Genomic DNA, 23,509 nt, shown 5'->3' on the forward strand with positions numbered 1-23,509 from the left:
CAAAGAATCAAATGGAAGATTAGGTTAGGGGAGACATGACAGATTACGGAGAATAGTATTCACACAAAGTGTCTTAAAGCCTGCCTGATTTCATTCTGGTGTTGCAGTCTTAGGCGAATACTACATGATAAGATGAAAAAAGTTACATAGTGTTTTTAAAAGCAGGGTATGATTTGTACTGCAGTCCCATATAGTAGGGTACCCTGATCCAGTTTGGAATTAATTAGGAGCTAAGAGAAGGTCCTAAACTTGTATTAAATGGTCACCCATAGGATATAGCCACCAACCCCACATATACTTAACGCCAGCACACTCTATCACCTGAGCTACAGTCACCCACATATAGAGGATTCTATCTATATTTCCTTCAACATTTTTTTTAAAGGTTTGCCTGGTTAAAATGCTCTTCATAGAGCAACAAGATACACTGAACATCCTCAATACTTGTATTTGATCCAATATTTAGACCTATGGGTTCGAATTATTGAAACTGAATTTCTGCATTTAATAGGCCCATCTTTCATTGAGAAAAGACTGACAAATTAACCACCAATATTCATGAAATGATAACTTGCAGTTAATACACCAGCTGACCAGTTGAAGGTGCTTTCATCCACCTGCAGGGGGAAGCCTTGATACAGAAAAGTTTCCTACGCTGTCACTTGGTAGACAGTCAGTGCACTCCGGCCATGTTAGACTGTTATGTCGCCTATGTATAAATTCTGAAATGGTAAATAAGACTTGACTCGTGAAGTTCACAGTATGTGTCACCACATCGTATACAGATTCTTTTCTGTAGGTTATTCATACTTTTAGCCAAACTAGAAAAAAACTTTTAGATAACCAAAATAATGAACTTTTGCAAAAAGTTGGGGGACTTGCAAGAGCCAGATTTATCTCCAGATGCCAAGATATCCTGAATTGTAGTCCCTGGTATGGGTCAGACTCCCAAAGTCTTTCATTAGACCCACTCAGCCTGCTGAATGATAATTTCAAGGCTCCTACAGAGCCACACCAACACTACGCAGCTGTATTCACTGGCTGAGTGGTACTTCCTGTGAGTTGTAAACTGTCTTTGACAAGTAAAATGAGTGGAGTGCCCATTTAAAGAAGACTATTCATTTAGCCCTGATCTCAGTCCATGAGCCCAGACTGTACCACAGCTGTAGGTAGGCAACCCTTAGCCCCTCTCAGTGGCTCCCTCTGGCTTTGACAAATAATTATATGGAAATTATTACATGGTTATTTATACACCCAAAAAAAATCGCCAACTAGATTTTATGGAAATAGTGAATGGACCTGCACTTGCATAGAGCTTTTCTAGTCTACAGAGCACTCAAAGCGCTTTAACACTACATGTCACATTCATACATTGGTGGCCGAGGCTCTCATATAAGGTGCCATCTGCCATCAGGAGCAATTTGGGGTTCAATATCTCGCCCAAGGATCCTCTGACATGCTCACTAAAGGATCCAGGGATCAATCCCCTGATATTCTGATTAGTTGACAACCTCCTGAGCCACAGCTGCCTCCTGCCATATGTATATGGCCTGTGGCCTTTTCCTCTAAATGTTGCCCAACCTCAATAGTGGTGGCTAATCTTGAGTCTCCCTAGCTAGGCTAGCTATAGATTCCAATCCAGAAAAGGAAAAGTCTAAGAGGAAAATGGAGAATTTAATAGTGTGTGGACAGATGTGTTTGCTCACTCTGCCAACACTGCGAAGTTTCAAAGTATCAAATAATTAAAAATAGCCCACAGAAATGGCCCCTTTGAAAGTAAAATATCCTGATTCCTGTATACTATGATAATAAAAAAAATACAATTGTTATAAACAAAATTATTAAATGACTTTATTGCAAGCTCATGTTAAATTTCAATAGTGGTCAACAAACATTAAACAATACATTTGCTCTGAGAGGATAACAGCAAAAGATCATCTGTAAGCCTGTAAGGATCCTTTCAGTAGGGGGCAGCAGAGACTCACTTAAAAAAGGTAACAGTCTTAATATGTAAACAGCCTGTCTGTAAATACTGTAAGTTATTAATTATCATACTTATATGATTCTTGATTAATAAATATGAACGACGGATCTATACCCAGAGACCAAAACAAGGCTACTCTCAGTTATACACATTTGTATCAAATGCTGCATCCCCATAGTGACGGGACATGTGGATGGTCTGTTCGTAATTTCTTTCAAGTTCAAAGCAGTCCTGAAGATCCTGTTATTAGGGACCTCATGTCTTTGCGCTCCAGTGTGCACACACGTATATCAAGCATGTGCGGAAAGAGAAGTCATTTAAGTACAACTCGTAAGTATTCATTATAAATGTAAATCAGATGTTCTCTGTGAAAAAAAGCTGATTTGGGCATAAGGCCCACATATGGTGCAAAGCCTTTCTCCAAAACAAGCTACATAAAACATCCAACATTCCCAGCATGCCCTGCTCTGTATCTGCAAAACAGACCCAAATATCTTTATCGTATGCTTGCATCTTTAAACTGAAACATTATACATTTAATACAGGTGTAAACCAGATGAGAAAGAGAAATGAAAAAGCAAATAGTCCTCTGTGTTGCAGATTGTAGCAGTCACCAGTGGCCATATTGTCCCAGACCACTCTTAAATGTCTATGGCTTCCACATGAGTGCTCAGTAAGCCAAACCACACATCTCTCCTGGATGATATCCACAGGGGGGAGAAGCACAAGAAAGAATTATGGATGAAAGTCAGCATTCTTCTTGCCATCATCCCTCCATGTTTGGTAAGGTGAACTTGCAGCTCAGGGCTGCTATGATTGGTAGCCGTATGCTAATGCATCTAAAGGGCAGAGGGAGAAAAGCAGCTGTTGAAACATTGACGTTCAAACATTTAAAAATCTGTTATGTTATGAATCTGCTTGTATCTACAAACACTCCCATCAGACTACAAATGGAATTAATGTGGAGCCATTCATTCCGTCCAACATAAACATTAGTCAGTTTAAAGGATCTGTTCACTCAAAATACAAAACTGAATTTTCTGACTTATCTCTAGTGTTACACAGACAGGAATACAATTTTTATTTGCCTAGGTTTTTAACTAACTGTCTATGTGGTTTCTATGTCCATCCCAATGATTGTATATAAAGATGACGACATGAAGTCAAAACATCTTGATTGTCTCCTGGTGGCTAACTGTAGTGTAGGTCATGAACCTCATTCCCTCCAGGTAAGTTAATGGGACATGGGCCAAACAAAAAAATCAAAATACACATCAAATACATTTTTCTCAAAGATGCTCTCTGGCATTTTAGGTAGTTCTCAGGGGTTTACCATGCTGACCTATGTTCAAGTATTTTTTTTTAAATAAGTTTGGTTTTAACTAGTTATCTGATGCTATAAAAAGAGGGTGTGGCGTCATGATTGACAGCAGGGTGGGTCAGTCTGTGTTTGTGATCAGTGGTGTTACTCATGACTCGGTCAGACTGGTGTATGGGCGGGAACTTGATACCGCGGTTCCACTTCCCCATCACTACTGTGCAGACTCCGGCTCCATAAGTGTAAGATGCGTAGTGCCTGTATCCGGGATATTTTGGCTTCATTTTTGCACAGTGGGAGGAAATGGAGACATGTCGTCCATCTTTATATACAGTCTATGGCCCAACCCAATCAAATAGAGGTGAATGTAATTTCACGTGTAACTCCAGTAGATAGCACACACATTAAAAACTGTGAGGTCTTTGGGTCCATCCACCTTAACCATGAAATTTTGTAGCTGAATTTTTGCCACAAACACAATTCCATTTACCTCCACTGTATTGGGGCTAAGGCAGAAATCTTACTACTATTACTTTTATGTCTGCACATTAAAGAAAAGGTTCAATAACAGTGACCTTTACATTATATTTCTTATATAGATTTAAAAAACAAGATACGTTAAATTAATTAGTGTGTTTCTGATAAATACAAAACTCTCTAAAGAAAAGTCCGTAAGTATATTCCCATTGTCAAACTATTCCTATAAATATTAACCCAACTAACTTTTAAAAATTCCCTACATGGCGTGAAATGGCCGCATACCCTGTCACCACTCACCTGAATGGAACTGTGTTGTGCAACACAGTCCCTCTCCTCGCGCCGTCCGGTAAATGGGTGACACACACACCCTAGTTGCTGGGGGCAGGTGTGTGAGGCGGGTTGACTGAGAGTCGGGAGGCAAATAGAAGGAGGAGCGTTGGCTGGGAGCAGAGCTTTGCTGTCCCTCCCAGGTGAGCCAGTAGCCCCTCAGACCGCCTGCGCTGCTCTTCCAGTCCACCTGCACCGAGTCACTACCCACTGTGGTCAGCTGGAGGTCTGCCAGGGCTGGGGTCACTGGAAATGAAGATCACAACGATGTTAGCCAATATATATTTTAAAAGGAAAAAAGAACTGAGAAGAGCATTTTAGAGAAGATCATATAAATGAGGAGGAGAAAACAGAAATGCTTTAAAAGAACTTGTACAGTAGAAAAAAGTGCATGACTGGCTCAAGCTCCTCCAGGTGCTCAGAGCTGCACTTTGAGTAGTCAAACCTGAATGAAACTGTAGTAATTATCGGAAATTTAAGACCCAGAGAGGACTATGCTGCATAGGATTAGGATAAGTTTGCAGTAAATGGATCCTTGATCATGAAGTCTGACTGCATTTCTTTCATCCTTCATATAGCTCACCTTCCTGAGTACACACTTTGACAGACATGGCCCTCTCCTTGCCCGAGGTGTGGCGGGCACTAACGGTGACCAAGTAAGTGGTATCTGGTTGGAGGTCCCTGAGGAGCGTGGAGTTTTGCGTTCGGCTCACGGTGACAGCATGGAGCTTGCCCCTGGGCAGGGCAGAGTACTCGATGTAGTAACTTGCGACCTCCTCCGGCTGAGAAGGACCCCAACTCACCCGAACACTGGTTGGCCCCGACTCAGAGACTGTTACCACAGCAGGGCTCAGCACCTCTGGTGTGTGGGGAGATCAGAAAACAACAAAGTCAATATAAGATAATATACAGTAGGGGATAATTACCTACACATGATAACTTTCCAAATGACTCTTTAAAAAGAGAGAAGATAAAGACAGTTGATACACTTCCAATTAATGAAGTCTAGTTAATAAGCAGCATCACAAGTCTTTAGGAAAATATGTGTATAGATAAGCATACAATTCAATATATATGACAAGTTTCCAATAATAGGTGAATAATAAACAAATGTTTGCTTAAGTTTAAACTGATCTTTTTACTGATTTTACTGTAATTAGTATCAAATCACTGGGGGTTTTTTGTAGTCCGTACAATAAAATGTTACTCTTTGCATGTCAAATAATTGTGATTATTGCCCATAAAAAGTTCCAAGAGCGCAAGACGAATGTCACATCTTCAAATTGTTTGTCAGACAGTTCAAAATGGCAAGATATTCAATTTACATTGAAATACAACAGATAAAAGCAGCAAATTTAAAGGGACAGTTCACCCCCAAACCAAAACTACATATTTTTCCTCTTACCTGTAGTGCTATTTATCAGTCTAGATTGTTTGGGTGTGAGTTGCTGAGTGTTGGAGATATTGGCCGTTGAGATGTCTGCCTTTTCTCCAATATAATGGGGCTAGATGGCACTCAGCTTGTGGTGTTCAAAGAACCAAAAAATACATTTGAAAAACTCAGCAGCAATGTCTCTTTCCAGAAGTCATGACCCAGTCACTTAAGATAACAGGAACTATTTTCACTCCACCAAAGTACACCCTCCTACCATATCACTGCTACTGCTAGCTCACCTAGCATTACTGAGCTAGCTAATGGTACAGCTCAGCTGAGGAGGATGCCATTCATGTTTACATCTCGCGCTGTCATGAGCACGAGCCTCTCGCCAGTGAGTAGATGTATGCTTCCTTCTGCACTGTGATGCAGTTGGCGGGTGTAGGTTGGTAGAAAGAAAATGGTTCCTACCTGAAACTGCTCACAACAAGGTCTGTGGGTTATTTTGAATAACTGGGTCATGATTTCTGGAAAGAGACATGGCTGTTGAGGTTTTTAAATTGATTTTTTTTGGCGCTTTGAGCACCACAAGCTTAGTGCCATCTAGATGCATTATATTCTCTCCAACACTCAGCAACTCAAACCAAAACAAGCTCAACTGATAATAGCACTACAGGTAAGAGGAAAATATGTAGTCTTGATTTGGGGGTGAACTGTACCTTTAAGTCTGAGATGTTGGAATCAGGGAATGTTTGCGTATTTGTTCTATATCCAACCTGATGGAAATGTTAGAGTAGCAGAGTCATGGGTTATGACACAAAGTGTAAATGGGAAGTTATCAAACCTGGCTTTGTTGTGAAGGTGACGGAGAGTGTGTTAAATGCTTGTTCATTGGACTCTGGAGTCAGTGTGGCGGTATAGGTGGTGTCAGGCTTCAGGCCTGTTAGCCTGGCAGTGCTGGAGTCTGCAGGCTGGACTAGCCTCTGGTAATGAGTACCACCAGTGCTTGGACTGGTCCCAGTTCCCCCTGTTCCACCACCTCCTGCTCCTCCCGTTGGGACTGGACGGAAGCGAATCTCATAGTAGCCCGTCAAACCGGACAGAACAGGTCGCCACTGGAGCATGGCTGAGTTGGTAGAGACGTCACGGACGTTGATTCGCTCAGCTCGGATAATCTCTGATGAGGCAGGAAAAAGATGAATGAAGTTACTGTGTGCATGTGGCTTTGTCAGGCTTTAATTAAATAAGTTAAAATTCTTCAAGGACAGAGAAAAAGGATGGTGACAGGGAAGAGGAGAAGACAGAGTGCTAAAAATGCCTCGGCTGCAGACAGCCACCCACATAGACAGCCAGACTTGGGTTTCTGGATGCATTCATAGCCCTTGCAATGAGACAACTTGAAATAGCCAACCCAATGAGGCCCTGCAACAAAATAACAAATGCCACAGAGGCATTGATATCTGTGATCGGATCCTTAGACACTAAGCAAAGGCTGATGCATTTCTCCTTGTTGTGCACAAACCTTATTTAAACTATGCATCATGTCTTACAGCTGCAGTATGTACTGTCTAATTGCTGAGGTGTGTCCCTTGTGAATGTTATGGTGGTTACCTAATCTGGCCAGAAAAGTAAGTGACCCCCTGGTCTATATATAAATATATATGTATGTATGTATCATGTCTGAAATAGTGTTGGAGGATGCAGCAAGGGAAGTTGAATCATTAATCCAATAATAGATCGTCCTATCTCATTACAGTGAATCTTACACACGCACACAGACACTCCCAGTGTCCTGGCGTCCTATTTAGTCTCACTGTCTTCAGGAGCATGTGTGGAATTACGGACAAGCACAGAGACATGCGATACATCTGTAAATGGGTGGTGGACTACGAAGTGGAGAGCACTACATTGTGGAAGTGTTAGCAGTCAGAAAGTGGAGCACGTGTCATGCATGGACACGACTATTTTTGCTCCATTCTGGGAATTTTTGAGGGCACTATATAACATTACAGCACACACTTCATACTCAGCTTCAGGCACTCAAATAAAATGAAGGACAGTATATATAGTGCACTATATGGTAAACAGGGAGTGACTGCAAACACACTTAGTTGATCCATTATTGATATAAGAAAATTGCCAAGTGCAGCTTTAATAAAGCGGTAAATTTAAGGCAACCATTTGGAATTTATGAATGACATTTCCATTCAATGCTGGTGGGTAAGTAAATAAAATCATCACATTTGTCAATAATATTCTATTTCTTTATTCTGTCTTTAAATAAGGAAATGATACTTCTGTTCCATCTCACAATTCATTTTTCTCCTGATTAATAGTTTCATCACAATACTACATTATTTTGATTTGTTGGACAACACTGCTGATATCACAAAGTCTGCCACGATTTCGATTTGGTTTCGATTTCAATTCAATCCAATTCAGGAGCCTGCGATCGATATGAGACGATATCAGTAAATGTCCTCATTGTCTTTTCTTGGCTGCTTACCATTATGTGCCTGGCACTAGGCTGCTAGCACTGTTTAAATGTTTAGGAAGCAGGTGTGCTTGTGCTGAAATCGTGACACAAAATAAAGACATATCTTAAAGATGACAATATGTATGGATGTTTTCACTTTGCATTGATGATACTGGATCGGCGATCGTTGAATCAATATATCAATCCATATTAATGTATCGTTACACCCTTCTGCTAAACCATAGTTTCTGGTTTGTTATTACTTGAATTTAATAATGGGTCTTTTTCATGTGAAGGAGCTGTATGCAACATTCAGAGCACTAATATAGCTGAAAACCACTATTTGCCAGGTAAAGATATATATTGGAGTAATGGCGTCCTTAGCAGAGAATGAAGGCACGCTCCCTGTGTTATGTTGTAATCCTCTGTGGGTTGTTGTGGTAGACGGTCCAGCTACTCATGCATGTTAGTGCATGTGAGTCTACTGACTAGCTAATTGCCAGTGCTCTGCATTGCACTCACATGGCAGGCGCCGCTGATAACGCCGTCCTGACCCATAGAGGCAGTATTGCAGTATGGCATCTTTGCAGAAGCGTAGCATAGCGGCCACTGTGCGGTCCCCCCTGCTTAGGCCCTGAATAGACAAAGTGCTATTTGCAGATTGCAAAACACAAGGCACACCACACTGCCTTTTTTGATAAAGCCAGCAATTTAAAAAAAACTGTCTGTGCCTTTTTTGTTGTTGTTGCTAGGCAACCACCACAGACAGCCCAGATATTAATTCATCAAACTGGACAATAGGAAAAATGCAAATGATATCAGGCACTTTTCTGCTCTCAGTTGAAGTTTTTCAGCTTGAGGTGTTCCAGGCCCTCCTGCAAAAACAGGAGGCTCTCAGCAATGCAAAGGCAGCGAACAAAAAGCTTAATTCTCATTTCAATCAATGACAAAAAGGTGACCCTGGCTGCTTAAAGTGCCCTGTCTGATTGGCCTTAGCTCTGTCATCACTGTTGCCATTCGCTGCTAGCTGCTGGCTCATCCACCTCCATGTTGAGAGCCATGTGCAGGCAATCCCAGCCCAGACTGAATGACAGATATGCTCTGAATCTAGTATACAGCTCCTTTAACAACATTTGTGCAACATTCCTGTATTGAAATATGAATTCATCATTTATCATTTAAATATTACTGAACACTGAAAATCAATAATTATTTTGGTTCCATACCATCAACCTCATATATCACCAGCCAATCCACACCACACTCACCAATGATGGCATCCCGCAGGTCCTCCGAGATGATAGTCATGTCATCGATGTCCACAAAGTACAGGTGGTTTTCCACAGGCGGAGTCACCACTTGCCTCAACACCTGATAGTTTCCATGCCCAGTGGAGACCACCAGCACAGCCACGCCCTCCTCTCGCAGCTCGGCCATTGGTCCAACCACATCACCCGGTTTCACCCCATCTGTCAACCACACAAGCACTCTGGGGAGCTCTGCCCGGGCCCCATCTGCGGCTCCGGGTCTCAGCACCGACTCCTTTGCCATTTTCAGTGCTGCCACTGTGTTGGTGTCCCCCCTGAGAGGTTTGATGCCCCTCAAAGCCCCCTGGAGGCTACTTTGGGTGCTGTGTGCATCAAAGCCAAACTCAAGGCGAGGTCGGGTGCCCACCTGCAAAAGTCCTACCCTGACCTGGTCCTCTCCCAGTGAGAAGGGGAGGAGGAGCTCAGACAGGAAGGTGAGCATGCGGGAGTGCTCATAGGATGACACACTCCCTGAAGAATCCAGTAAGAAGAGGACATCACCTTCGCAGCAGTTCAGAACTGTGGAGGAAAAACAAAGATCAATACAGTCATTGATATACAAATAAAGAGGTGAAAATCAATACGGATGTAGAAACCCCCTCTATGATTCCTTTTTACTCCCTTTCCACAGGTCCTCTCTCAAGCTTCACTGACACACACACACACACACAGATACACACACACACATTTGGAATCTCCCTCCCTTTCTCCGTCCGCCTTCCTGGAACAGCACAGTCACAAAACTTTTATATTCTCGACATGAAAGCAGCACAGTATCAGAAGCAAGTAATCACAGTGAAGATAAGCAGAGATCAAAATAAACAGAGGAAATACAAAATGATGCCGGCACTGTGATAACTTCAGAAGTGGATGACGGATAAAAGGCATTCAAGCACTGAGCCAGAGAGCGGATTTTTCCCCCCTAGTTTTCCATATTTCGTAACAGAAGCACAGTTAAAAGCGAATGCCAAGAGCGAAGGACAGGAGGGGGGGAGAACAGTAGCTGCTGGGCTTTCACTGCAGAGGGAGAGGGAGTGGAGAGAGGAGGTGGGACAAGAGAAAATAAAAGGCGTTAAATGGAGAGGAGTGAGGCTGAGGGGGTTGCGGTGGTGGTGGGGTACTGGCAGTTCCATGTGAGAGACGAGGAGGAATGTTGGATGGCCATATACAGAGCAGAGAGAGAAACAAAAAAGCCGCAGTAATAAAGACAGCATCTAAAAGCAATATTTAGTAGCAGATTGTGCAGTCATCCACGAAAATACGCCCAGTGTTAAAATCTCAGAGCAAGGTTTAAAGAGAAAAGAAAATAAATAAATGTGTGAGAGGCAGATATAGTGAGAGATGAAGACCTTAGATTGCCTTTAGGTTACCACCATCTCAAAAGACTGCTATTACAGCACTGACTCAGACACCCTGACACTTTGGGAAACTCTTATTAATTCCCTTGGATGCCTTTTTTCTAAATATTTGACTGCTTAACACATGAGATGAGATGTTGATAAGACTTGGAGGTGCTGAAAGCCGAGAAGGCCGTGAGGCATGTATACACACACCAATCAAACATGTACACACACATGCAGACTGCCTTTTCTCTCCATCAGCCTAAAGAATTCCTTACATCTGTCATGTTGTTTGGACTTTGGAGCGAAGGGGCCGCTCCGTACTACAGCTTCCCCCTACCTTTACCTATGTGCAGGTATGCCTTTATCTAAAAACCACATGTTGACGTCTGGACACTGTTTATCTAGAGAGGAGACATGTTTAAATGCAGCCTGCTGCTATGGATGGTAGGATAAATCAAGACTTATTGGGGGGTTCCAGCACTTGGGTGATGTGATGGTGGAAAAATGAAGTGAAGTAAAAGCCTCACATGGTCCAAGTAAAACACTACGGGAGCAGAGCAGGTCTTGCAACCTGCTGAACACATGGGAACATTGCATGGGAGTCTAACTGACTCAGTCAAGCCTGAACAATATAGGTTTTGTGGGCTGGACGGGTGTGCGGAAACGTAGCATGAATATGAGAAACCACAAAAGACAAATTTAAGCATGTAGTGTTTTGCAGAAGATTACAGGAATGTGTATGTTTCATGTCCGGAATAGCTTGCAAAGCCAGACAACCAATTAAGAAATATCAAAACAGCCATCCAGTAAAGAATACAACAGTCAAATATCATTCTTGATCCTTAATTACCTTAACATTACCCATAATTACCCATACATATGGCGGCATGTTCCCTCTGTTTCTGTGGCTGTGGGCTCTGTAAGCTCTATGTCATTCAAGGATGAAAGTAATAGCAACAAGTGCACTTATAAAAAGCCCAATTACTGTAAGCTATGTTCAGTCTCATCAGGTCCCTATTAATGGAAATAGCAAAGTAAAAGCATCTCACTCACTGCTATGTTAACACAGTCACAAAGAGCCGCTCTCACTGACAGACCTCTCAGTGTCACCACCACCAAGTTTAGCCTCTCAGACGCTTCATGGTCATGAGCTTTGCAGCACGGTAGTGTCATGATACTGGAATTTCTAACTTTGACACAATACCCAGAAAAACATCAATGTTGGATACCATTTTGACACTGAGGTCATAAAACTTACATTTTCATTCAAAGATGAATATAACAAACTATAACATAGGTTATGGGGTTTTGAGGTCCTCATGCGGAAAATTTTGAGGGCTTAATTTCCTGTTTTGTTTAAATTCTTATGCACTAGTTTGTGAATTTCTGCACAAATTCTGCACATTTAATTTATTGTGGAAATGTCTTTAATTTTGTTGCAATAAAAGTCCCCTTCTACTTTGGTGTTTCTAATGGGAGCACAAATGCACATGTTCAAATGTATGAGGGGGGCGAGTCCCCCACATCACCCTTAAATCTTCACCGATGTTGACAACACTGCTGCAGGGTGTTAAGTCACTGCTGTAATAATGGTGATTTGTTTTGTTGCTTTAGTGAATCACTAATCAGAACAGATGACAATTTGAGATGCATAGTATTAAAATCAGCCTTTAAACTGTGTCTCAACTCCACATCAGTGCAAGATAAAGAAGAAAAGATTTCATTAACCTACACCTCAGTGACCCTCATATTTTATCATACATATTAATTGGTACATCATATGTAGAAAACTAAAACTGCTGATCAGTTTTCTTTTCTCATTACATACTTTAAGCATACTTTAATGACATCATAATTAAACTGCACTGTTTCTCAGTTGATCTGGAGCCCACTTTGCCCTTCCCTTGGAAATCCCTGCTTGAAATGCCAAGAGATTTCATCAGCAGACAATAATCTGGGAATTCCACCTTTTTTTCTGCGTTACATGGGGAGCACCTGAAGCCTGCCCCAGGCCGCCTGGGTGGTCCCTGCTTGCTGCCCCCCGTTTTGGGAACCGCTGCCCCAGGCTGTGAGATTTCATCAACTGACAATTCAATACCTGGAGTCGTGCCATTTCACTGAGAACACTGGTGTAATATCAACCCCACCCTGATCCACCCTGAGCTCAGACAGTCCTCCACCTCCTGCAGCAGCATCTAATGGCAAAGTCATTGCATTCCGTTTAATGTGCCACCAATGCATTTAAACTCACTTTATATTAACTGGGGGACAAAGTTATGCAATGACTGAGAAGATATTTGGTCATTGTGGGTAGTTTTTAGGTTACCACCTCATGATCTTAAAGTGAATATTGGTCCTGAAAATACAGATACTGAGTTTACATTTTTTATACTCTAATTCATGGCATCGGATAGATTTCTGGCACATTTCTTTGTTATGATGTTGAAAAAATAAATTTGGATTCCACTGGATCAGTGGTGTCCATATCCATTTGAGGCAGCTTACCTCCTTCAGGTGCGGGGCTCTGTGCAGTTGACGGCCGCAGGAGTACACACAACAGCATCCATGTAAACAACATGTGGCCCTCCATCACAACAGTTATGAGTTAAGTTCCCAAGAAGCAAATTATGACACAAATGTTCTGGGTTCTTGAGTCAACCATATATTCACCACAGCCCGGAGGAGCGCACTCCCACTCAGTAAATTACAGTCAGAGGCATAATTCATATGAGTCACATCCAGTCCGGCTTTTTATTTTACTTCCTCTCTTTCTTCTTTGTTGAGCATGATCGACCACTCGGTGAGCTGAGGCGCTGGAAGTTCAGCTAAACTAAGCTCCAAACTTAAGTCCTTGTGAGCAACGTCTGGACGCTCCTAGTCAACTCATATGCGCCTCGCTCGCGCTCGGGACAAGATTATCAAGCACGCGTCAAGTAAATGCAGGCTTTCCGGGCAAAACTTTCAAAATAAAGGCTAATTTATTTTCTTAAAAATGAATGATCACAATGTCAATATGGGCCAAAGTAAATCCATGGACTAGTCTCAGAGGGTCTGAGTTAGGTATTATAGTAGGGGAGAACGGGGTCGGTCGTCACACTTTTTTACTTTGATTTGGAGCCCTCAAAAACTGTGTCCTTAATAGATTCCCTTTCGATGTGTAACAGAAGCCTGAAATGTCAGGTAGTAAAGGAGTGACCTTACCCTCCTCAAGGTTATTGTGTTCAAAAGGTATTGTACTGTCAAATCCCCTATGTCTTGTGCACGTGTGATAACCATCGGCATTGTGGGATTGGTTGTCACACAGTGGGGTTGGTTATGTTATTTTAATGTGGAAAAAAAAAGGATGCAATCCTAAAAAAAAAATCTGAAATTTCTCATTGAAACACAAGAACCTAATACATTTCCTGCATGAGAGAACATAAGCAGTTTCAATAAGTGCACTTTTCATCTTACATTGTACAGAATAAATAAAAGAACAATACATTTGACAACCAACTCCAAAGAGATTGTGACAAGCATCCCCCAAACATATTGCACATGTCCCATAGAAACATAGGAAACACCATGGAACTGTGAAGTAACTCCATGGTGTTTTGACGGGGGGTTGTGTGTTATAGCCTATTGTATTGCACTGGGGAGGGGGTATGTGTTATTTGTTGTTATGTTTACTGTACTGTTTGTCTGTGTTTTTATCGTATCATATAATTTAAAAAAAAAATGAAAATAGTAATAGGGAGACCGGAGATGGTTGAAACTTTTTTTTTTGTCTCAGCTCCTTTAACCCCTTGAATTTTTGTGTAAGAGCTCTGAAACTTTGACACAAAGTACCCTTATTTCTCTACTATAACTATCAATGCTTCCAATTCCTCCAACTATATCACAGAATTAATTGATTGATATCAAATTGGAGTTCCATGTTACTACCTGCCGCACTACTGGGGTAAGTTGTAACAATAACTGTAAAAAAAGTTGTAACAATGGCTGTAAAATCTGCACACTTCCTCATGGAGTTATACAATTTCACACGCAGGGCCAGGAAGGACCAGAAATTGAGTTGATTACATTACTCTCAGCTCATCCCTACTTGGTTAAAGTGATGCTGTTATAACCAACCATCCCTCTGTTACAACCATTCCCAGTCTCCCCTGCTACTATCAGTGTAAAAATACTCCAACACAAGTGATTTTACTTCCTAAAATAACAGTACAAAAGTATTCTCAACGAAGTAAAGTAGTCATAGGTTGGACCCTTACAGAGTGTTATATTATTAAATATGCCATGTCATTTGAATATTATCATTAATGCATTACATTTTAAGCAGGATATTAATGTTGTAGCTGATTTAATGAGCCAGTTTTAACTGGTTTATACAGTGTTCAAATACATTTTTCTAAATTTGAAATGTTAAAGGTGGTCAGTGGAAAGTGTTACTCATCAAAATGCACTGTGTGTATCCTAAAGGCATAACAACAGCGTTGAATGCATTCCTTTTTGTAAAACATTTTTCTTTTTCCTTCATTATTTACATCTATTTTGACTGGCTAATAATCTTCTCCCTGGTCCTTGCCAGCACATTGCTGCGTTTCTTGGCCATTCCTGCCACATGTAGATCAGTGAAATGGTTTGACATCACTGGAGGGAATGTATGTCGAGTCACCTACGTGAGTGTGCATGTGCATCCATGCACAGAAACAAATTAAAGCAGGAAGTGCTAGTGCCCCCATTGGTAAAATACCCCAAAGGCTGCCTTTAATCTGCAAAGCCACTCTCTAGCCATCAGATAAAAAAGTGAAGTAAAAATTATATTTACATTTAAAATGCTATAGTAGAAGCATAAAGTAGCTTAAAATAACAGGGTTCAACAGGGTAATCTGTAAAGGATTACATTCCAAAAGTAACCTTTCCAACACTGGTGTTTAGTAGATCTGAACTGGTTTGGTTGTAAATATTATATTCAGCAACTTTGTCACGTTAGTGTAAAGAAACACTTCACAGAGAGACTAAGCTGTACCACACCACCAAGAATGATGTCTGCTTATCATAGATAGAGGGGGGTTCTTAAAAATAGAGCAGCAGATAAATCAGTCACTGCTGTCTCGGCTGCCTTTATTTTGAAGGTAAAGCTGCTTTAACTTCCCTCCAGCTACTCCTGTGTGGTTTGACACATCTCAATGTCTTGTGTACTTTACTCCTCCCTTCACCCTTCAGTCTCCCCAGTAACCCAGAATAGTAAATAGGGTGTTCACCATACAGGCGTCAACACCCTGGATCTGTGCCACAATTAGATTTAAGCCTTCACATTACCGTATTAGCAGGGATATAAATGGGGAACCCACTAAAAGCTCACTTTTCATTTTTGCTGATACATCTTTGAGATGAGTCATATGCACCATGCAGACGAGCAAGAGCAAACACTAATACATCTGTAAAAATACATTTCTGCTGAAATGCCCACCTGCCCTCTTGGTATCTTTTTGAGTTAGTCATCAGACAGTGCACATAATATTTACTTTTACACTTGACTTATTTTCTCAATATTTGTTGGGCGAAGACAACCAAGAATTTCAGTTATCCAAAAGCTGAAGGACCTCTGGTTCACTGGGAGAGACCACAAATACTTGCAGTATTCAAACCACTGGGAGTGCATCTTCAAAATTATACAGCACATAGCGCTAGAGTGGAAAATGGTCAACAGCTTTGCATGTAGGGTATTTCCTGAGGTAAACCACTCAGCCTTTTAAAATAAAGTTACAGATTCGTGAAAAGTGAAGTGAGTGGGCTGCATGGAGTCACACAGGCCTGCACTGTATGATTCAGCACGGAGACTATTGATACTGTGTGTATGTGTGTGTGTGTGTGTGTGTGTGTGTGTGTGTGTGTTTCTATGTGTCTGTGAGAGAGAGAGAGAGAGACAGATAGACAGACAGAGACAGAAAAAGAAAGAAACAAAGGGGGTAGGAGGGAATAAATGGACATGAGAGGATGCAAGAATTCAAAGGTCTGGAATCCTCTGACACATCATGTTCAAATACTTCTATTGTTCCATTGAGACGTTGACAATAAACACACCCTTCCCAATACACACACCTAGTAACTAAACACTAAAACTTTAGTGCAGTTAGTGATTAAAAGCATCATGATAACTCTGTCTGACCTATAGTTCATTGCAGTCATCTGTATGGGAAACAATGTACAAGTACAAGCTCTTCATTATGCTTTATGTCATTATATGAAATACAATTATACCTGTGGCACATGAGTCACCCTTTATTTATTTTGGATGCACTGGAAATAATAACTTTGGCAGCCATGACATTTTAAAGGAGTAGTGTGTAGGATTTAGTGGTATTTCATTGTGAGGATTGCAGACTGCAACCAGCTGAAACTTCCTCCTGGATAGAATTTCTTCAGTGTTCATTGTTCAGAGGGTTTTTACCAAGAGCCGAATTATCCACAAAGAGAGAGTTAAACCAGTAAAAGTGACAATGGGAAAAAAAAAAAAGCAACAATGAAAAAAAAGCAACATGTACGTATCTCGCCTGTTTATATTTTATTATGGCTTCAAGTCACAATTAATTGGTGGCGGGCTGCTTTCAGTGTCAGGCTGTCTATCAATAGTGTCCTCGGCTTCTCATTCAGATCCACCTTCGCTCTTCAACAGCGTTAGCATGGTCAGACCATGCTGATGATGTGAGCTCAACATTCTGTTTTCCTCTCTGCATCAGTCTGGACTTGGTGCTGCCCCAAACACTTTCATTGAGCAGGCGTACTGGCCTTGAAAGACAAACTCCTTTAGGCCAATCAGCGTAACAAACCATGGGGAAACATCTCATTCATCACCAACGTAGCCAGTTGATGAGTCAAGCTTTTGCCACATCCAGTCAGAGTAACGGCGAAAATGTCTTTTCCTCCAAGAATTCCCGCAAGTGCCTACTTTTGTTCTTGTTAAATTGTTGATATTGATTCTATTTCTGCAATAACGTCATTAATTGCAGTGTTAAATCTACTAATGTTAGAGTAAGTGCTTGTTGCTTTGGGAGCCACCATTACTGTTCTGCAATCTGCAGCATGCATTTTATGCCATCAGCTACAACACAGTCCCTGACTGGCTGCTTATATTGTCAACTATGGTACGGATCCCTGATTGGCCCAGATTGGCCCCAGTTGGATTTTAATTCCTGGATATGAGGCGGGGCAGCACAGAGTCCAGACTGATACAGAGAGGGAAACAGAATGTTGAGCTCACATCATTGGGATGGTCTTACCAGGCTGCCACAGTGTCACCCTCTCACCTATATTTGGTCACTTCTGGCTCCAAAATGGTCGTAATGTCGAAGTCCAGAAATCAATGGGTGACATCACGGTAGCTACATCCATTATTTTTACAGTCAATGCTTGTTGCAGATGGGTCGCTAGCCCAGCACCTGCAATGTGTGCTCACTTTTTTTCTCTGATAAGTTAAGATCCAGACGTTCGGGGGGGTTTGTCGGTAGCCGAATAATCTGCAAAGGTCTCTTCCTCTCCAAAACAGTTGGACAAGGTGATTCAAACTGGTGAAATCACTGAATAAAGCAGTTTTGAGTTAAAAATCAGTGTATTTTCAAAGCTGTTCGGCTTACCACTGAGGGGCTATTAACTACGGTGGCTGAAGCAAAAATGTGAATGGCATTCTCTAGAGCCAGTGTTTGGTTTGTTCCTTCTGGGCTACTGTAGAAACATGGCAGTGCAACATGGCTGACTGTGCAGAAGAAGACCTGCTCCCTATGTAGATATAAATGTCCCAGTCTGAGGTCACAAAGACTCAATTCTTATTATGTGATTATATGCTGGATAACATACTTAATATATTGTATTCCATTTCTGCCAACATATCCCCTTAAATCCTACACATTGGACCTTTAAGTCTGTGTCCGGTTTCTGAAGATTCTTGTTTTATGAACTGTTGCTAAAATTGAACTCCAAATGTCATGTTCCCTGCTTGCATCATGATCCATTTACACCCTGCTGCTACTGCACAACAGACATGCAACATTAATTTCTCTGTGGTTTTTATGTACCTCCCCTCCAGGGCTGAACAAGTTCCCACATGAACATTTGCGGCCCCCGAAGCCCTCGGTCATCGACATTGTGCTATTTGGATATCACTACAGATGGGAGTTCTCTTCCTGTGCTTTTTTTTTTTTCACAGTCTAGTCAACGAGCTGTAAATCGGTTAGATACACACAGTATACCCCCACCTGGAACAACTTGGCAGTGCTGTGTGCGAGAGCAGTAAATAGCTGAACATGCATATGCACAGAGCATGCTCTGAGTGCAGATTCTTCGCATGAGCTTGTGCACGCACATAAACACATTTCTGCATGCATTTCATCATGTCAAGCGTTGCATGAGTTGTGCAATGACAGATGACGTGCAGCTGACTGATCTGCGCCGAGCATATACACTGCAGGTCGTGTTGATGTTTGACACTGTGCTGAAATCCACAGACACTGCCGGCTGTTTCCACCCAGCACAGTCTCGTGTCAGCACACTGTCTCCACTGCCTCAATCATAATGTCAGATTACGCAAGGCGAGCACTGATCTGTTTCTGCTCATTCTCACATACCATCATAGTCCTGGTGGGATGACAACTAAAAGTCCTGTAAAAGGGAAAAAGTGAAAAAGCAGAGTAAACCTGACCTTTAAGCTGTGGGCAAGGCAGCAGAGGGACTGGGAGGATCGGGAGGAGAGGTGCAAACAGTGAGATGTCATCCATGGAAGAGTTTACGACATTTTGTTCATCACAACATTGAGGGTGTGATAGCATGGAAATAAAGAAAAACAGCACACCCTTTGGGAGAGGATTCAAGCCTGAAACACTTTTTAAACAGCCTGAGTTACTGCCTCTTATACAGCTTCTTGTAACTTTGGCCCATAATAGCAGCCTAGTTGTAATTACCCATTAAAACTTTGGCTGCAGAGGATTTGGCAACGTATTGGAATGCCACTGTCAGTGGTGAAGTGAATTCCACAGATCTATATTTGCCAGTATTTTCCTACAGTCTACCAGTGTATGGTATTCGAGGTTTGGTTTGTAGCAAACCATAGTTTTCATGCGGATTCAAGGATGAAAAGCAAAAATGTCTCTCAGTAAAAGAAACTGCATCACAAAGATATAAAACATGGAGGAGAAGAAGAGGCTAGATCAGGGGTGTCAAACATACAGCCTGTGGATCAGCAGGCCCACCAAAGGGTCTAGTCCTGCCTGCTAGGTGACTTTGCACACCTACTATCAATGCACTTATGAAGGCTGAGAGGTGACAGGTTTCAGGAGCAAGTTCAACAGTGACTTCATATAAAACGCCACTCCAGAGGCTTTTCACTCTTAACAGAAGTATAAATATTGAACATTGAGCAAAATATTGTCAATCAGCAACTTCAGTCCAAAGGAATCTGTATCAGACATCTATCTTAAAGGAACAGTGTTTAGGATTTAGGGGGATTTAGTGGCATCCTGCAGTGAGAATCGCAGATTTTAACCAGCTGAAACTTCTCCTGGTTCCTGGGGGGGGGGGGGTTATCAGGTATCAGGGTTATGCAGAGTTCTCTTCCTCTCCAAAACAAAGCTGATGATTTAAACTGGTAAAAACAGTGAATAAATAACTTGTACACTACATATCAGTATTTCTCAGATGCTGTTTGGCATGTCTGAGATTGGCTGCTAGCCCAGCACCTGTTAATGTGTGCTCAGCTTTCTTTTCTGATAACTTAAAATCCAGACGTTCAGTGGGTTTTTATTGTGAGCAAAATTATTGGCAGAGGTCTCTTCCTCTCCAAAACAAATGCATCCGGCAATTGAAACCCATAAATAGACTAAATAAAGCGGTTTCACATTTTTAAAAAAAATGAAAAACATGTTTTTTGATCGTTGTAGAGGGACTGACACGCACACACAAGAAATGTGAAGATCCTAATGACCCTATGTAGAGCCAGTGTTTGGTTTGTCCATTCTGGGCTACCGTAGAAACACTGCAGTGCAACATGGTGCACTCCATGGATAAGGCCCTGCTCCCTATGTAGATAGAAATGGCTCACTCTAAGGTAATGAAAACACAATTATTATTCTTTTCAGATGATTGTACACTAAAGAAAACATACTTATAATATTATGTTCCATTTCTGCCTATATATCACTCTATATCTTAAAATCTTAATATCTTAAACCTTTAAATAATACACCATACATTTTCCTGCATTGATTATTTCTTTATGGACAACAAACTTTTACCCAACCTTCAGCATTCTAGTTATGAGAGCATAGTAATCTCTGACCACACTCCCCTTATTCTCAAATTGAAATTTCCAAAATCTCCCCCTAAGAGTTATCAGTGGCGGCTCAACTCACTCCTGCTCTCAGACAAAAAGTATATTCAGCTGATATCTGCAGAGATCCCTTTATTTTTTGAAAATAATATAACTCCAGGTATGTCTTATTCTATTACATGAGAGTCTCTAAAAGCATATTTGCGCGGTAAATCTATAGCCTATGCAGCCTCTATTAATAAGGCACGCACACAATGTCTTTGCAACATAAGCAATTTAATTGCCTCACTAGATGATAGATATTCAAGAGACCCCTCGCCATGCTTATATACACAACGCCTCCTGCTCCATTCGGAGTATGATAGTATTACCACTGTACAAGCAGAGAATCTGCTCCAACGAGCTCGCTATAGGATTTATGAGCAGGGCGACAAGACCAGCAAATTGCTTGCCCATCAGATTCGCAAATCCAAGGCATCGCGCCTTATCCCCCAGATAAGAACTAGTTCAGGTGCCATTACTGTTGTCCATGAGGAAATAACCAATCGATTGAAAGAGTTTTACACTTCCCTTTATACTTCAGAGTCCCCATGGGACCCTCAGTTGATTGACTCTTTTTTTGATGGTCTTGATATTCCATCAATTAGTGGAGACTCTTATAATTGTTTAGAACAGGGATTCTCATCAGAAGAAATAGAAGCCGCCATATCACTCATGCAGAATGGGAAAGCAGCCAGCCCAGACGGCTTTCCGAACGAGTTTTACAAGGCTTTTGCCAAACAGCTTTCCCCTTTTTTAACATTATTATTTGCAGAATGCCTTGAGAACTCATCTCTTCCTCCTACTTTTTATCAAGCATCCATTTCCCTACTTTTAAAGAAAAATAAAGACCCATTAGAGCCTGGGTCTTATCGAGCAATATCCCTCCTAAACTCGGACTATAAATTTCTGGCAAAGCTCCTAGCAAAGCGCATAGAGGGTCCTCTGCATGAAATAATACATTTTGACCAAACAGGGTTTATAAGAAATAGACATTCATTTTTTAACCTTAGACAACTCCTCAATATACTGTATTCCCCAACCTCAAAGGATCCTGAAGTAGTAGTATCTTTTGACGCCGAGAAGGCGTTCGACCGCCTTGAGTGGGACTATTTGACAAACGCCCTTCAAAGATTTGGATTCGGCCCTAAATTTGTAACATGGATCAAGATCTTATATCTGTCCCCTATGGCCTCAGTGCGCTCAAACAACATATCATCCGAATATTTCCCTCTTCAACGCGGCACGAGACAGAGGTGCCCTTTGTCCCCGTTGTTGTTTGCTCTGGCAGCTGAGCCTCTTGCCATAGCTTTACGAGCTAACAATGATATCCAGGGTATTTCCCATGGGACTCTGAAGCTTAAACTTGCCTTATACGCTGATGATTTACTTTTGTTTATTTCCAATCCAAGCGACTCCCTGCCCAAGGCCTTAACAGTTATGAAAGCATTCGGCAAAATATCAGGGTATAAGTTGAATGTGGGGAAAAGCAAACTGTACCCAGTAAACAATCCTGCCTTGAACACTTAATTTTCACATTTTCAATTCAGAGTGGTCTGTGATCAATTTACATACCTAGGAGTAAAAGTAACACGAAATTACTCGACTTACTTACTTACTTACTTACTTATTGAAGGCAAATATTGGTGTCCTAGTTGATAGTCTTAAGCAATCTTTTATACATTGGAAGTCACTACCTCTCTCACTCATTGGCCAGGTAAATATTATTAAAATGAATGTGCTCCCGAAGTTCTTGTATTTTTTTCAATGTTTACCTGTTTTCATACCTTCATCTTTTTTTACTTCGATTGAACAAACTTTTTTGTCTTTTATTTGGAATGGCAAAACACTGCGCATCGGTAAGAAACATTTGCAAAAGTCCAAGGACCTGGGGGGCCTTGCATTGCCTAATTTCCAATCATACTACTGGGCAGCAAATTTCAGAAGTCTTTTATATTGGATGGCACCAGACCAAGAGCACATAACTCCTCTTTGGGTTCAGTTAGAGTCAGAATCATGCAAACCTGCTGCTCTCTCCTCTTTACTATGTTGCACTCTCCCTTTTTCCTTTAAAAAAATGTGGCAATAATCCAGTGGTAAAACATTCATGTAGGATCTGGAAACAATTTTGATTAACTTTTAATTTGAAACATCTTTCCATTTCAGGTCAGATATTTCAAAATTCTATGTTTTCTCCTTCATTGAATGATGGAGCCTTTAGAGTTTGGCACTCTTTGGGATTGACATCTTTATCGCAGTTATATATTGATGGTACACTCGCCTCGTTCGCACAGCTGAAAGAAAGATTCCAGTTACCCACGTATCAGTTTTTCCGCTATTTGCAAGTGAGGGATTTTGTCAACAAAAACACAGTTCGATTCCCCAATTGGCCCACAGGAACTCCTCTAAGTTAAGATTATTTACTTTATTAATCCCCCTGAGGGGAAATTCAATGTTTTCACTCTTGCTTGTCAATTACACACAGGTCCGAAAGACACACACATGCACAAACAGGACCTATACATGCACAAAGTGGAGAGATGTCAGAGTGAGGGGG

The 23,509-nt window shown here is 41.4% G+C and overlaps 1 protein-coding gene across 1 annotated transcript; it reads right to left on the reverse strand.

Annotated features, from left to right (window-relative positions):
- Nucleotides 1-1,826: 1,826 nt before the first annotated feature.
- vwa1 (von Willebrand factor A domain containing 1) lies at nucleotides 1,827-13,486 on the reverse strand. Its single transcript, XM_033627976.2, has 6 exons — nucleotides 13,116-13,486; nucleotides 9,229-9,786; nucleotides 6,329-6,661; nucleotides 4,693-4,968; nucleotides 4,080-4,355; nucleotides 1,827-2,823 (listed from the first exon to the last, which is right to left on the reverse strand). Exons 1-6 carry the CDS (start codon nucleotides 13,198-13,200, stop codon nucleotides 2,795-2,797), a joined length of 1,557 nt encoding a protein of 518 aa, XP_033483867.2. The 5' UTR covers nucleotides 13,201-13,486; the 3' UTR covers nucleotides 1,827-2,794.
- Nucleotides 13,487-23,509: the final 10,023 nt, after the last annotated feature.

The sequence above is a fragment of the Epinephelus lanceolatus genome, chromosome 8 (genome assembly GCF_041903045.1).
Source record: "Epinephelus lanceolatus isolate andai-2023 chromosome 8, ASM4190304v1, whole genome shotgun sequence".
Taxonomy (NCBI): Eukaryota; Metazoa; Chordata; class Actinopteri; order Perciformes; family Serranidae; genus Epinephelus; species Epinephelus lanceolatus.

Bases quoted from the DNA above. Each gene is read 5' to 3' on its own strand.
- vwa1 (XM_033627976.2), bottom strand. From the start codon at position 13,200: ATGGAGGGCCACATGTTGTTTACATGGATGCTGTTGTGTGTACTCCTG. The intron at 4,356-4,692 runs GTGAGCTATATG...CTTCATTTCCAG, and splicing joins CAAAGTGTGTACTCAGGAAG to TGACCCCAGCCCTGGCAGAC. The intron at 2,824-4,079 runs GTGAGTGGTGAC...TCTGCCCTTTAG, and splicing joins CACAACACAGTTCCATTCAG to ATGCATTAGCATACGGCTAC.